General features: G+C 38.1%; 1 protein-coding gene across 1 annotated transcript in view; it reads left to right on the top strand.

The window, feature by feature from the left end:
* Positions 1-16,468, top strand: part of LOC119783708 (voltage-dependent T-type calcium channel subunit alpha-1G-like) — a 139,415-nt gene that overhangs the window by 120,126 nt on the left and 2,821 nt on the right. The window contains exons 24-34 of the mRNA XM_038285347.1: positions 66-155; positions 469-661; positions 3,023-3,174; positions 3,304-3,413; positions 5,918-6,051; positions 6,130-6,200; positions 10,582-10,660; positions 10,911-11,032; positions 11,972-12,280; positions 12,366-12,516; positions 15,348-15,904. Coding sequence (XP_038141275.1) covers positions 66-155; positions 469-661; positions 3,023-3,174; positions 3,304-3,413; positions 5,918-6,051; positions 6,130-6,200; positions 10,582-10,660; positions 10,911-11,032; positions 11,972-12,280; positions 12,366-12,516; positions 15,348-15,904 — 1,968 coding nt within the window. The remainder of the gene's footprint in view (positions 1-65; positions 156-468; positions 662-3,022; positions 3,175-3,303; positions 3,414-5,917; positions 6,052-6,129; positions 6,201-10,581; positions 10,661-10,910; positions 11,033-11,971; positions 12,281-12,365; positions 12,517-15,347; positions 15,905-16,468) is intronic.

Genomic DNA, 16,468 nt, shown 5'->3' with positions numbered 1-16,468 from the left:
CCTATTTGTGAGAAACTGATTGTCAGCGTGCATGGCACTGATTTAAATTCGCCTCGCCCATGCAGGCTCTGATGTCACTCTTTGTGCTGTCCTGTAAGGACGGCTGGGTGAGCATCATGTATGACGGCCTGGACGCTGTTGGGGTGGACCAGCAGGTGAGCATAACAGTGAATGTCGCAAAGGCATTCAGATCTTTTAGACAGTGAATGTTTTTAGTCTTTTGTTCTGCTTAATCTGACTGTTTGACTGAGGAACAGGAGAAATATTTCAGATGAGAATTATTATAAGGGGAAGAAGGAGATGGATGAATATTTGTGACAGTGCTGGCAGTTTTACTGCTGAGTCAGAACTTACATTGTCTCATTGCTTACGCTCCCCTTCTCCTCTCCTTCTTACTGTGCTTGTTCTTTTGCCCACCTATCTAACTTCTCTTCCTTCTTCTCTTACTATCCATGTCCTTTTTTGCAGCCCAAAAGAAACAACAACCCTTGGATGCTGCTGTTCTTCATCTCTTTCCTCCTCATTGTCAGCTTTTTCGTGCTCAACATGTTCGTGGGCGTGGTGGTGGAAAACTTTCACAAGTGTCGCCAGCAGCAGGAGGAGGAAGAAGCTAGGCTGAGGGAGGAGAAGAGACAGAAGCGGCTGGAGAAAAGGAGGAGAAGTGAGAGAGCATTATGGTGGTGGGTGGGGATGGACACAGAAACGATAACTGGCAGGAGTCAACTTTAATATCAGGGTCATCTGACACCAGAGCATCCTGCATTTAAAAGCTCTTCCATAAATATTGGTTAAAGTATGTTGATGCTCAGCTTATTTTCACTTTTTTTTTTTTACATTTTAGATTAAAATAATCGAAGTTGAAATAATGAACATTATATTATGTTAAGATTCAGAGAGATTTATAATTAAAAAGTGAGACATATTTAGGTGGCACATGATGTTCAAAATCTGAAAGGTACGGGTGAGTGTTTGTATTCAGTCCTCCTGTAGAACCAGATCTTTAATTTTTCTTCTTTAAAGGAATAGTACACCCAAAACATGATTAGCCTTCATTTTCTACTCACCCCCATGCTGAACAACACTCTGGAGTACTTTTTTGATATCTCAAATGCATCTGGAGATCTGGGAGGCTTCTTGCTGTCTGCTGACATTCAAATAATGGAGGTCGATGGTGACCGAGACAGAAAGGTCCATAAAAGTCCACAAAAAACGTGTCAATATTCCTCCATACTGCTCGTCCAATGTATTCCAAGTGTCCTGAGTGGGTAGCATCCAGAATTTACTCGAAACAAAGTCATTTAGAATGTTTTTAGAGCATAAACAGTAGTGTATAGGATTTTCTGAAAGCGCGCACACGCGCGTTCACGACGCTACGGAAGCCGGCAGACCAAACCAGCGCATTCAGCTCGGCAAAGAACTCATGCTCTTCCTCAACACTGAAGTCCTCAGATATTTTTCTTTCGTTGTTTCTTTCTTTGCACAGGTAAACAGCACATTTCTTCTTCTACGCTTGCATTATCGGCAGAGCAGACGCTGAATGCGCACTTTCATCTGGTTTGATCTGCCGGCTTCCGTAGCGTCGTGAACGCGCTTTCAGGAAATCCTATACACTACTGTTTATGCTCTAAAAACATTCTAAATGACTTCGTTTCGAGTAAATTCTGGATGCTACCCACTCAGGACACTTGGAATACATTGGACGAGCAGTATGGAGGAATATTGACACGTTTTTTATGGACTTTTATGGACCTTTCTGTCTCGGTCACCATAGACCTCCATTATTTGAATGTCAGCAGACAGCAAGAAGCCTCCCAGATCTCCAGATGCATTTGAGATATCAAAAAAGTACTCCAGAGTGTTGTTCAGCATGGGGGTGAGTAGAAAATGAAGGCTAATCATGTTTTGGGTGTACTATTCCTTTAATGTCTTCAAACCTACAGCTAGAACAAAAGAGATTCCCCCTAATTTGACCAGATAAATAAGATGAACTGTCAATGGTATGACCATTTTTGACCTTTAAATAAAATAAGATATTATGTACTTGAAGTAAGAAAATTTATTATTATTTGTTTTTGTTTTGCTTAATTTAAACGTAAACCATTTCATCTAATTTTATCCAACTATATTACTTGCCTCTTCAAATATACTTATTTCAAGAATAATTTACTTTTGGAATTCAACTTGTGATTATTTTGCTAACCAATAGCAAAAAGCTTCTTAAACCTTAATCTAGGTGCTTTGGCATTTCCCATGTTTAGACAGTGTATTTTTCCAAGGCTCACAAAACTTCTCTAATCACCAGATGACAAGCCATCCACTTTTGTATAATACTGGGAAAAATATACGATTTCTCGCCTCTGAATGGAGCACAAAAGTCCATAAGCAATTTTTATTCATGAAACACTAAGCCTCTTCTACATTTTAGGCATTTCATAAAGGATATTGGAGCCTGTGATGGTCCTGTTTTCACCTTTATCATTTTCTACACATTTGACCTTTAAGACTTCATTTAATTAAAAACAGGAAACTAGATCAAATATGCAATAGACATGTATATCAGCATGGTCTTTTCCACATGGTGTATGTCTAATAACACGCACACTGCTGCAAAACTTCTTTATTTGCTGCAAAAACTAATTTCTATATTTATTACACTCAGGACATGCACGTACATTCATTTTTATTTATCTGTTTTTTACACTACCACATTGGTGACTCACTCCGTCCACTCTTTCTCTGCAGTGTAATCTCTAGTAGTGCTTTCCTCTTACTCAGTAGCAGCAGATAAGCAAAGATTTTCTGCCCAAAGACACCTTGAGGTGCCTCGGAGAGTGTGTGTCCATGATGGATAGGATTAAATTCCTGAGGTGGCACTTTTAGTCAGCACACACGCAGCGGAGTGCCACCTGGCACCCGCTTCATCGGTGACTTCATAGCCCATATAATATTTTTCTTTTAGAAACATTTTAATGACTGTCTGTGTATGTGTGTGCGTGTGTGTGTGTGTGTGTGTGTCTCACAGGGGCCCTAGAGAAGCCATATTACGCCGACTACTCCCCGCTGCGCCGATCTATACACACAGTGTGCACCAGCCACTACCTGGATCTCTTCATCACCATCATCATCTTCACAAACCTTCTCACCATGAGCATGGAGCACTACAACCAGCCTAAGGTAACCATGGCAACTCCTACTGCTACCTGTCCCAGAACCATAGTAATGAAGGGAGGTACAGTGAGGAACAGTGGGATTTTTCTTTCCTCCTTTTTTTTGTAAGTCTTGTCTTCTCTTTGTGTCCTGCAGTACCTGGAAGAGATACTGAAGTATTGCAATTATGTCTTCACTCTGGTTTTCGTGATTGAGGCGATTCTGAAACTCATCGCCTTTGGCCTGCGACGATTTTTCAAAGAGAGGTATTCATATTAATCAACATAAGGCCTTAAAGGGATAGATCAGACTTACTGATGTGAGCTTCGAGTGAAAGGCTATAAATAGTAGTTCCAGCAGTAGATAATCTGCTTGTTGTCTCTGTCTGGGCTGTACTTATTTAAAACATCTGACCTGCCGATTTATGGTCCTTGAGACCAGATATTGAAAATACATGTGTATATTGAAACTTGCATTTATGGATCAAAAATGTCATTTGTTAAAACTAAAATATAAATTGTACATTCATAGCGGAACTCTCTCTCTCATTCTTGAAGGTATAGTGGAAGATGTTCTTTTTCTGGGTGGATCATCAAAATAATTGGTCTTCCTAATTGTCAATCATTCTGGTGATATGTTTACATAAGGCCATCCTACGTGCTAGTCCCATTTTTACTTGAGTCTGACATAGTGAAAAAATTTCAAATCTTCTTTTGGAAAGCAAGCTTGTATGAGTGATGCAAACAGCAACTTCTAAATAGAGCGTGCACGATGAGAGATGGGAACGTGCATGCTCTCAAACGTGTTTAATAGGCATCTTCTCTCGGTAGCAGGTACAGGGTTGTGCATGTGCATTTGGACAGGGCGGGTCTTTTCAAACATTGGCGAAAATCCTCCACTATACCTTTAAATTGTCATGGTTTTATCTAAAGCTCGGACCCACATGCAGAGAAACCAATTCAGAGAGACCAGGGGAAAAGGTTTAACAGGTTTTATTGAAGAGATAAAGCACCATACAGTGTTGCTCTGAACTCTGCTCAGCCGGAACTGGAAGGTGAGGGGAAGACACAGCAATTAGTTCAGGCTCAGTGGGAAATTTCATTCGTTGGATTTGGAGAGGAGGATCTGGTTGTAGACTCACATTTCCAGAGAAGTTGTAGAATCTTTGACTCCAATCTGTGTGCTGGTTTCCAGTGTTAGTCTGATTCGGTGGAGGGCGGAACAGAGTTTATCCAGAACACGGTCGGTTGTAGGTGAACGGAGAAACTGACTGCCACTCAGATTGCCTGCGGTACTTGAACGGGTCGAAGTGGAGAGGATTCCCTTGCTCAGTGTGTAAACTCATCGTCCTCTCTGGGAAACTGGGTCCAAACCTCCAGTTTGTATCCTCAGCTCAGTTTGAGGCTCAGTTGATCCCTCCAGGGAGTGAAGGTCCGAAAGATCCAGTTTGCGGAATGACTTACTGCTGAGAGGCAAAGACAAAAAACAAAGTTTAAACTCAGGTTGACAAGAACTCAGTCTTACTCAGCAAAAACTCAGCTTGGCTAGAGTACCCAAAAATGGCAAACACTCTGGCGTTGAGGTAGTGGCAGTCAGCAGCTTAAGAGCACTCCGTTAACAAGGTAACCATCAGCAGGTGTTTGAGGAGGCGGACCAGAACCAGGCGCCTCCTGTTGGAGGAAGGGAGACAAACACAAAAAACATACACACAGACTGGAGCCCTGACAAAATTAGACTAAAAATGTGGTGAATTAACTTTAAACATTCAACACCAACACTGGAATTTTAACACATTTGATTTTGCCTCATAGCATTAAACAAATCGTTCGACTTTCGTTGTTTCTTACACAATATGTTCGACTGCTTTGTATTTTCACTGATTACAGCGTAGAACAGTGTTTCTGTTTTTTGTTGAGGTTGTAACAGTAGCTATAGCTCACTAAAAGCAGTGGTCAACAAGCGGAAAACTGGAATGCATTTACCTTGGAAGTGTCACTCCATCTTCTGATATTTGAATTTCGAGGATAATCATAAATTATCATATCTCTGTCTAGCAGTTAGCTTTAGTTTCTTAAAGGAACTACTCTGGATTAATGCCAAACAATTTTCTACCTGTCGTGGGAAAAAGATTTTGAACTATTTATTCCAGTTAAATAGATGGATGGATTTCGTTCAGCCAGAATTTTATTTTATCTTTGCAATGGGAGAACAAGAAACCATACAGTCCTTATTGCATGATATTTATCCCTGTTCTCATTTAGACAGAGTTTGTCTTCCTTTCTTACAGTGATAGAAATACCAAAGGTGTGTCAGACTGAAAACAAATCTCTGCCCTAAACATAGACAGACAGTTTAAAGAAATGTTAAGAAAATCCCAAACACTCCCTAATAACACCCCCTCTCTCTCAGACATGTTGATGGCCTTGGAGCTCTGAGGCCGAATGAATAAAACTCAGCACTCATAATTATATATATATATATATATATATATATGGGAATTAATAGGAGATGATAACAGTTAAAAAGCAGAAAACTGGAACACATCTATTTTTAAAGTGTCCCTCATCTTCTAATATTTGAGTTTCGAGGATAATCATCAATTATCATATCTCTAGCTAGCAGTTTTGCTTCTGAAAAAAACTACTCTGGATTAATACAAAATAATTATCTACTGCGGGAAACATACCAACTACTTTTTACTTTCAAACTGAACCATATTTTAAATGTTTTAGATGTAAAGAAAAAGCTTTTTTTCTTTTTTCTTTATTAGATGGAACCAGTTGGACCTAGCTATCGTGTTGCTGTCCATAATGGGAATCACGCTGGAGGAAATAGACCTGAGTGCTTCCCTCCCCATCAATCCCACAATTATACGGATCATGAGGGTCCTCAGAATAACAAGAGGTAACACACTGGAGCAGAAATACACACAGAGTAACATGTATTGTAGCTGACAGGAGATGACATGTTGTGACGTTTTAGTGCTGAAGCTGTTGAAGATGGCCACAGGGATGAGAGCTCTGTTGGACACCGTGATGCAAGCTCTGCCTCAGGTAAGAAGCCGGCCTGATGCTGTGGAGTTAAAGCAGTCTTTTCAACTATTTGTCTGGTGGTCAGAGCTGATGAAAGGCAGGCTGCTTGTTTATTATTATACCGGTATATGCAGCAACTTGTCAGTGACCCCTGTCTGCATGGTTTGCAAACAGCAGATTTCTCCAACCGACTGGCATTAAACCTGCAAAACCACCAAACCACTATGCAAAAGCAGCAATTAGCCTGAGGCAAATTGGCTACAGGCTGATTGCTGATTCTTGATCCGTGTTGCATTTAAATCTCCAGGTTGATTATGTTTACACAGCACGCAGATTTACTACAGCTTTGTTTTACTGCTAGGTAGCTGCGAAGAGATAAAAATATGAGCCAGTCTGAAAGCCTCTCATTAAAAAAGACAACCGTTTTCTCTTCATAAAAGCAGGATGTCAAAACACAAACAAGTTATAGAAATGCTAAAAGATAAAAAAAACTTTCATGAGTTTAAAAAGCATATATGTATAAAAAATATATATAACAGGAACATTTTTATATCACTATAATGAAGTTTATTTTTTATATTTTCACATTTATTAATTAATAAATTCCTTAATTCCCGGTAAAGTTTATTTTGCTTTATAATATATTTTAGTTAGATTTTTTTATTCAATAATAATTATGTTTTAGTTTATACTATCTTTAAAAAAAATCCATTGCATTTACTTATTTGCTGTTCAGTCTGATGGTAGCACTCGTAAATGATGGGTCCTTTCTGCTGCTCCCTCATTCAGAGGTCGCAGCACATTACAGCAAGTCATTCTAACTTACACTTAGACTTGGCAGTCTAAGACTTTACTGGATACCCTTCCTGACACAACTAGGTTTCAAACTTGAACCCCTAGACCATACTGAGGGACTTACTACATTCTGAATAATACACGTATATTCAAGATCAGAAAAAAGTCCCAAATGACCAAATAACTCTCCTGAAATTTCGAAAACCATTTTGTCTTAAAAATGTAAACCTTAAAGGGGAACACTGTTTTTTTTACTTAGGCCCCTTGATTTTACATTATTACATCATGTTCTACTCACCCATATGAGTTTTGTATCATTTGGAGCTGTTGTGAAGATATTCCGTTAGGTTATATCCAAGTAACGTCTTCCTATGGGCAGCGACTTGAAGGCACAAACTAAACTGTTCATAAAACAAAGCGGAGTGGAGTCGTAACAGGAAGCCCGGACCACAGGCGGCTACGCTCTACCCCTTCTATTCATTCGGCTAGCTAATCTGAATCGTTCAATTCCATTTCGAGAGCGAGATCATCTGTGGTAGTAGCATTAGACATCTTTCAGGCATGTGAGTAAAAATAGCTGCAGTTCAGCGGACAGGATGAAGGAATGGTAGCCGGCGCACGTAGATTTCGTCCAACACACTGTTTTTAAAACATATAAATATAAAAAATATAACCAAAAATGTCTGGGGGACAGGGAATCGCCTACATGTCATGAATGCTGGCGTACTATAAAGAATAAATTATGAACAGTTTAGTTTGTGCCTTCATATTGTTTGCCCATAGGAAGACGTTACTTAGATATAACCTAAAGGAATATCTTCAGAACAGTTCCAAATGATACAAAACTTAGATGGGTGGGTAGAACATGATGTAATAACGTAAAATCAAGGGCACAATTTAAAAAAAAAACGTCGTTCCCCTTTAAGGAAATTTAATGGCGCCAAAAAATAGGATGAAACAGTTCAACATTGTTGTCACTCATGTGTTGTATAGATTTATGGCACCAATACTTTAAAGGCCCTAAATGCCTTACAGATAATGAAGCTTCATTACTCGACTTCATATATATATATATATATATATATATATAGAAAAACACTTGGTTACTGAAAGTTACCGTTTGGTTTTTTAAAGAAAATTTCTGTTTGATTTAGGTTTTCTTCTGTAGTAATCTATATAGGCTGGGCTCCTCAGTGAAGGGTAAGGATGTTCCTGTGCAAAACTACAGTTATTGGACTCCTAACTGTATCTTTCTTTTTTGCCAAGTGTAAGACCATTATATGTACCAATTCAAAAAGATGCATGGTATTCCTTAAATAGAAAACCTACACCCTTTGATGATTAAATTGATTAAACATCTTTTAACCTTTAATCCAGCTCCTGATCCTAAAAATGCACAGAAATTTGGCACTGAATTGTTTCACAAATCAATGAAATTACTTATAAAGTGAAGAAATAAAATCTGATTATCAAATTATCTTGCTATATGTTACCAGCTTAGAATACTTTATGTATGATGATGAATGAGGTGAATACAATTCTTCAGGAGTGCCAAGCCTTCATTCATTTATATCATTATGTTTCCTGGTTGACAAACTGTAATTTTAGGTGCAGTTTTATGTTTAGCTTTTTCTCACCTTAAAGACCAGCACAAGCCATCTTAAACAGTGCCTGACTGTGGCTGTCACTAGACTAAAGTTTTAGTTCTAGATGACGTACCAGCTAGACAGTGCCAACAGAAAATGTTTTGCCATTACTGCATCCACAGCATACAAGATCAGAAGTATTATTAGAGGTTAGTGATGAAATATATTTGATTTACTGTTCATCAAAAAGCCAGAACTCTTCTATTACAGGAGGATCTTTGTTAGTGTGCTTCTCTGGTGTATAAAGATGTAGATGAACATAATGCCAAGGCTCAAGGACAACCTTAGAGCTGGAATTGTTTCTGCAAAGGTTATAAAGCTACTTCCAAACTCTTTGAAATATATGGTCCAGCATATTAACAAACAAAAAAGATTTTAAGGTTCACTGCTATCTCCTCAAGGTCAAGCTTTACATTAATCAGAAAAACAGAACAAAAATCTAGAAATTAATCTCAGACTCTAGAGGAATCAGTAGTTGTTTCAGACGTTAAATGTCTAGGTTTATAAAAAGAACCTTGGATAAATATGTTCAGTGCTCGAAAGGATCGCCATAGGCAATATGCTTCCCTAAAAAGAGAAGTGGTAGAAAAGCCTAAAAAGACTTTGCTTTAAACACTGGGGACAAAAGAAAAGATGCCTGACTAGATCTCACAGAAACGCCTCTCGCCAACTGGCAAGCAAGGAGGTGAAAGGATTATCTTAGGGCTTTGTTTATGGATATATCTTGCAGTCAACACCATGATAATGGGCTTTCGTGTATACCTAATCATTCTGTAGCAACAAATTAAGGAATCAAGTTCCTGCTATCGCTGAGTTAAAGTCCCGACCTCTGGATGAAACAGCTAATTGTGCAGAAAAAATTGTCTCTGAACCTCAACGAAGTGAAGTAGCTCCTTAATCTCTATGTATAAGAACCAAAACTCCTCCAGACAATTTTCGTGGCATGTGATGTAGCAACACAGAATGAATTACTGAGATCCTTATCCTACATAAGTTGGTTCCACTAAACTTTAATCATGATGTTTTCAAAACAAAAACAAGGTTTTGATGGGCTATTGTATAAAACCTACACCGCAACGCTATTCCTGATATTTTAAATTGAAAAAACTTCCTGGATGGAAAGCGAAAAGTATTCAAACTTGGAAACAATTTCCAGTGGATTGTATTTAACTTTTTTTTTATTTTAATCATGAGTTAGACGTTTTTGCCACGACTGGATTTGTTCTATTTGGTTTCAACTTATAGATCCAACCATGGTTGGTGACTCCATCATATAGGAAAAATATAAACTGCAGTTTGAAAAAGGAAAATATTAGATACATGTAGACATAAAATATCTTTTAGTTGTAGCTGTTGAACTGCCTTGAACACAATGACAAACAGAAAGCTGTTTTTAGAACAAAAATCTCTGAAATCAAATGAGAAGCCACGGAGCACTCTCCTAAGATACAGGAGTCCTCTATGCAGGTATTCCAAGTCATCTGTGAAACTCTGTAGTTTGTGTCACTTTATGGATGATCTCTTCCATCCTGCCCACACTCAAAAGTTTCTTATGAAGTAACTTATTGCTGCGAGGGATTGATCAGTCCCGGTCCTTTGCTGTGGTGTCCGACTGCCACTGCACAGCAAATCAGGGGTTAAGACGGGTTTGAGTTAGAATAAACAAGCAGCTTCGAAATTCATCAGAGCTGGATCCAGCCTCTGATTCTGCACTTGTGTTTTCTTATGGTGAAATCTGATTCTACTTCAGGTGTCTTTGATTGCTCCTGTTACTTTTTAAAGACGTACTAAACATCAGTTGAGTAACTGCTCAGCGGTCTCTGCGTTTGCGCTTTATTTTTATATCCGTTTGCATGTTCGCATCTCTCTCTCTTTCTCTTGATGTTTGCTGTTCATGTCTCTCTTTCTGTGTATCATATACCTTATATATCTGTGTGTGCGTGTCATGTGTCCGTCTATAGGTGGGGAATCTGGGTCTGCTCTTCATGTTGCTGTTCTTCATCTATGCAGCTCTGGGAGTTGAGCTCTTTGGAAAACTGGGTTAGTGTGTGCGTGTGTGTTTGTGTGTGTGTGTGCATAGAACCAGTGTTGAATCGCTAATGAGTGTGTGCTTCAGCTGACACTGGTGTGATTTCTGTGGATTGCATAACAAGAACAAATTTCTGTTGACTTGCAAACGTTAATTATGACAATCAGAGCTCCAGTCTACAAACAACTCATTTTCTTCTTCCTTCCTTTCTCTGCTTTCCAACATTTATCGCCTCCAATGCTTTTTTTCATCCTCTTATAGAGTGTTCAGACGAGAACCCTTGTGAGGGTCTTAGTCGGCACGCCACCTTCGACAACTTTGGCATGGCTTTCCTCACGCTCTTCCGGGTGTCCACCGGAGACAACTGGAATGGGATTATGAAGGTTAGATCTGTTTTTACCTCTCTAAAGACTTAGGATAAAATGTAGAGTGCATATTTGTGATCGTGTGCATTCTGGAAGTGAGGCAGAGAGTGCATTAAGCAGAGAGCACATCACTGTTTTTATGACAGAATAGGAGCTGCTTACATTAGAGCCTGGATGACTTCTGTGACAGACTCACACACAGGAGATCACATTCAGTTAAACATCTCCCCCTGTTGGATCCAGCTAGAAGCACATTACTATCCTTCAACACGCTTCTCTTTATCCATTTATCTTTTATACAGATGCCTCTCAAGTGAAATAGGATGCCTTAAATAATTGATTTATATCTGCAATGTAATACTTCTCTCTGCTGACAAGGTTTTAGGAGATGCCAATTTGATTTTTTTAGCAACTTTAGGTACAGTCACACTTTGACAAATGCAATAAACTGCTTTAATAACATGGTATTACTGTGCTTGATTGGCTTAAAGAACCACCTGATTTAATAGAGAATCTATGGAGTATTGTCATGAAGAATACAAGAGTCATCTGAGCCAACTATGCAGACAAGCTGATCATCATAGTAATGTTGGCTTCATTAACACCACAGTCTTATCCCCTCCATGCCATTCTGCACTGGTGAAGTAATTATTGCAAAAGAAACCCTGAACAAGTACTGAGTATATGTTCTGTATAGGAGGACGACATCGTTTTCGGTAGGATGGTATTCATGTATCAAAAGTCTTTAATTTGATATTATCTAATATTTCAATGTTAGGATGTTATTTTGTTTTATTCATTAGCTGTAAGTCATAATCATCACTTAAAAGAAATAAATTCTGAACTATGTCATTGTGTTTCTTGAAACTATGGTTCCCATTTTGAATATATAACTTCACTTATTAAAATGAACAACCATTTACTTCATTATCTTCTCTTTTCTCTGTCTTTTTTCAGGACACGCTGAGAGATTGCCGCCCGAATGACCGTCACTGCCTCAGCTACCTGCCCTTGATCTCCCCTGTCTACTTTGTCACTTTCGTCCTCACGGCACAGTTCGTGCTGGTCAACGTGGTCGTCGCCGTTCTGATGAAGCACCTGGAGGAAAGCAACAAGGAGGCGCAGCTGGAGGAGATGGAGGAGAGGAAGGAGATGGAGGAGAAGAAGGAGATGGAAGAGAGACGGGAGAGGGAGGAGGCGACCCGCCGTCTCAGCTGCATGTCGGTAGGTGGAGACCTAGAGATGAACGTGGAGCCACCTGTTCAGGTAACCCCCACATTCCTTTAAAGTAGTTGGTGAAGGGAGAAGGGGTGACAGTAACAGTAACAGAGGATTGGATCTGATTGGGCAGGTGCAACTGGAAAACGAGGACTGTTCCCATGGAAACCTGCGGAGGATGGGACGCATGCTGTCTCTCCCCAGCGACAACTATGTCCCACCTCTCAGATACTCCTCTTACACCCCCATTGGCCTCGAGGCCGTTTGTGGCTACAGCTACTCAGGTAATTTGACGTTTTTACATCAGCTTGAATTGAACAGCTTTCAGAGGCCTGAAGCCACTAATTGGACTTCTGTAAAAATCATTGCTTCAATAAAGAGCTGACAGCTGAGATGTGATGCTGTGCAACTAGAGGTACTGTTATTAAAGCCCCGAAGAGGTTTTTAAGATTAATGACAAATAAGTTGAAGTAGGTTTGAAGTACATTATTCTTCTTTGTTCCAACTAAATTGATATTTTATTACTTATTCCAGAAGTAATATTCTTCGAGTGGTTCTTTTGAAGTTTCTGTCTGTTGATCACCAAACAGAAAGCAGTACGAAATACTGTTCTGGCCAGAAATGTACTAAAAAGGAAAAATGAAAAATATTTCCAGGTGTACGACATTTATGAACAAATAAGCTACCGGTATGCTTGTAGTAAAACTGCACCAAATGTAAAACATAGTACTAAACTGACTCTGAGATTTAAAAATTTAAAACACACGTCAGGTGCGTATCAGTGCTAAAAAGAAATGTGTTTGGTGCCATAGTAGAGATTAATCATAGAGCGAATTTACCAGCGATTAACACGCATACAAAAAAACTATGATTTAGAAAATATTTTAAAAATCCTAAATATATAATCCCATTAAATGACAGTTATTAGCGGTGATCAGTCCCGTAGAATGACTTTACATTGTGTCTCAGCTGGTTGTTAGCACCGAATGAATCCCAATCCTAAAATCCTAATCCAAATGGTTATTCCCTTTTAGCTTGCAGAATTAATGAATATATTTATCTGTAATATGAATTAAGTAGTTCTTCATCTATATATATATATATATATATATATATATATATATATATATATATATATATATATATATATATATATATATATATATATATATATCTATATATATATATGTATATATATATAGATATATATATAGATATATATATATATATAGATATATATATATATATATATAGATATATATATATATATATATATATAGATATATATATCTATATATATATCTATATCTATATATATATATATATATATATATATATATATATATATATATATATATATATATATATATATATATATAGATATATCTATATATATATATATATATAGATATATATATATATATATATATATATAAAATATCCACCTGTTGCTCACATTAAACAAACCAAAAACAAAAATTGTTTTCTATGGGATTGATAACTGCTAATAAGACCTATTTATTGGTTGATCACATCTGAAAAATAGACCGTTGGGTGTGTTGAGGAGGTCTTACGCTAAATTATAATCCCTCTATATCAATATTTTTCAAGTAAAATAATCATTGGAATTGTTAGCCTTTTTTTTTAATTATTTCTTTTATGCACTTTTGAAGTAATTTTGGTAGGATGTGCACTGCTGGAAGGTTTCCCACTGGTCTATGCTTTCTTGATTTTTGATTAATAGCTCTTACTGTGGTTGTTTGGAGTCTCAAAGCCTTTGAAATCTGTAAGCATTTCCACACCATTAGATATCAATTACATTGACTTTGTTTCTCATTTGTTTTTAACTGTATTTATATCCAGAGAAGATTTGTTGCTTTTTGGGCCTAGCTGATGTTCTGTGTAGATTATGTCATTATTCTACATGCCTTTTAGTAATAAGGGCCTAAAAGTATGGAATACTACACAATCCTAACTTTATTTATGAACTTCTTTAAAACACTCAACACCTGACACAAAGTGCTGCATATAATTTGTAATTTAAAAGTATTAGGAATTTTAAAAGGAGGCAGTGAATCCCTGGGAGTGGACTGCACAGTCAGCTCAAACCTCTTAACCGCTCCATGTCTTTCTCTACTCTATATTCTGTCTTGCATGTGTACTGACAATGTGTAGATTAGAGAAAGGCAACAATAAATTCAAAGCTGTGCACCACATTTTTTCTGTAATAATTCTAATCATTTGTAAAATCATTCCAATCCATGAAAGCCATAATCACTAATCAATATTAATTTCATGCTCATAATGTATTAAGTCTTATGATTGCTGCCATATCTTTTAAAGACCAGTTAGCGCCTTCATCTAAAGCTTGAGGTTTCATGCAAAAATCATTGTGCTCTTTGCTGCTGACAAACCTTCAAGGACATTTTAGCAGGGTGGTTTGTATCTGTAGATATAAAACATGGGGGATGACTGAGTGTAAAAATGTGAGCACAGAACTACTGGGAATGTTCAACCTTGACTACTCCAGAGGCACAGAGTCCACTTTGCATTTGATGTTCCCAGATATGATTAGTAGGCTCGGTGGCCCACAAGGTTAAGTGTGCTATCAATAAGAGGATCTTTGGTCCATTTCCAACTTGGTTCCTGATTTGAAACTGCTGATCCCATTGAAATAAGAGCTAGACATGGGTGTTCAATTAATTTCTCCAAACAAAGTAGCTGTTAGGGGGAAAGGAATTACTTTTAGAACATAATTTCTAAAGTTGTGTTTAACTGTTTTGGCTTTGTAGAGCATCGGGGGCTCTGAGAACAATTCAAATCTCTCCAGACTACTGACACTTCTGTAAATCTCATAATTTTCCTTCACATGCTATTTTGTGTTTTGGTTTCTTACTAATTATCTTAGTATTTATGTAATTGTATTTTGACAAAATATGAAAAAATTAAATGGGGTGAATAAAACTGTGAGAGACTGTTATATAAAAATGAACCCAAGGAAGTATTAACATTCTACTGTATGTTAAAGTTTTCAGATAAAAAAACAGATTTTACTACAGCTTGTGTCTTTGCATACCTCTATTTTTATGTCTGATTATTGTATGGTTTTGTACAGGCTCCATGTCTTCTCTGGGTACCAGTGGAGGCAGCTCTCTGCTGCAGGTTCCAGGAGCTCTTCCTGCAATCAGCCATGCCTCTCTAGGATCCGGACGTAGCTCCAAGCCCATAATCTGGCTCAGCACCTCTCAGACCACTGACAAGCAATCACTACACAGACTCAGTCCAGCTGACAGCATGGAGGGATACAGGCTCAGTTCAGCTTACCGGACAAACAGGCACAGACTGAGCTCAGCTCACAGTATAGATGGCTACAGATTCAGCCCTACCCATAGAATAAAAAGACACAGACTCAGCTCCACTCGCAGTATGGATGGATATAGGCTGAACCCAGATCCCAACACAGACCGGCCAAAGCTCCTGTCCAGCCACAGTATAGACAGATATCCATCTGTCAGGCTGAGTCCTACAGATGCTGAGAGAAGACGTTCATGCTGGCTCAGTCCTGAGGAGAGTTTGGACAGAAACAAGCTCAGTCCCACCTACGTTCCAGAGAGTTCGGTCCTAAAGCGACCAGCATCCTTCCGCTCTGCAGGCAGACAGCTAAGAAGACAGGTGCGTCATTTTATGCTGTTATCTATTATTAAACCCATATTTTATTTGTTCACCGATGCGCAGAGACTTTTAAATTTCATTTGCATTTAAATTACACTGACAATATTATAAGCTTATTTCAGTTAAAGCCTCTGTTAAAGCAGGTTATGCTGTATGTTTGAACTGATTATGAGTTTCTGAGTCTTGTTACAAATGTTAGTAGGAAAAGAAAATAAATCCTCTAAAAACAACCTCAGCTTTAAGCTTTGATTAAAATAAAATGCTCTTAGTAACAGCCCTGTCCAGTTTCTGAAGAGATTGCAGTCAGACTGCAGAAACTGCCTGTCTCTCGTCCCCTGCTTCAAGTTTGGCCTTAATCTACCAGAGAATAGCAGATATGAGAGAAGTGGAAAAAATCTTCCCCTTCTCAAACACACTAGGTTTGAAGGAATCATTTACCTTAACAGCTTGTCAAGACAACACTGAAAAGCTTGTTAACAATTCATACATTTAAAAATTCAGTACTGAAGCAGAAAAACAGCTTGAGCATGCAGGGTGGTGCACCCTAAGGACAGAAGGTTGAAA

This window comes from Cyprinodon tularosa, unplaced genomic scaffold (genome assembly GCF_016077235.1).
Source record: "Cyprinodon tularosa strain WSP-4 unplaced genomic scaffold, ASM1607723v1 ctg21, whole genome shotgun sequence".
Lineage (NCBI taxonomy): Eukaryota > Metazoa > Chordata > Actinopteri > Cyprinodontiformes > Cyprinodontidae > Cyprinodon > Cyprinodon tularosa.
Note: the sequence above shows the minus strand (reverse complement) of the source record. Positions and strands in the feature narration are given on the sequence as shown.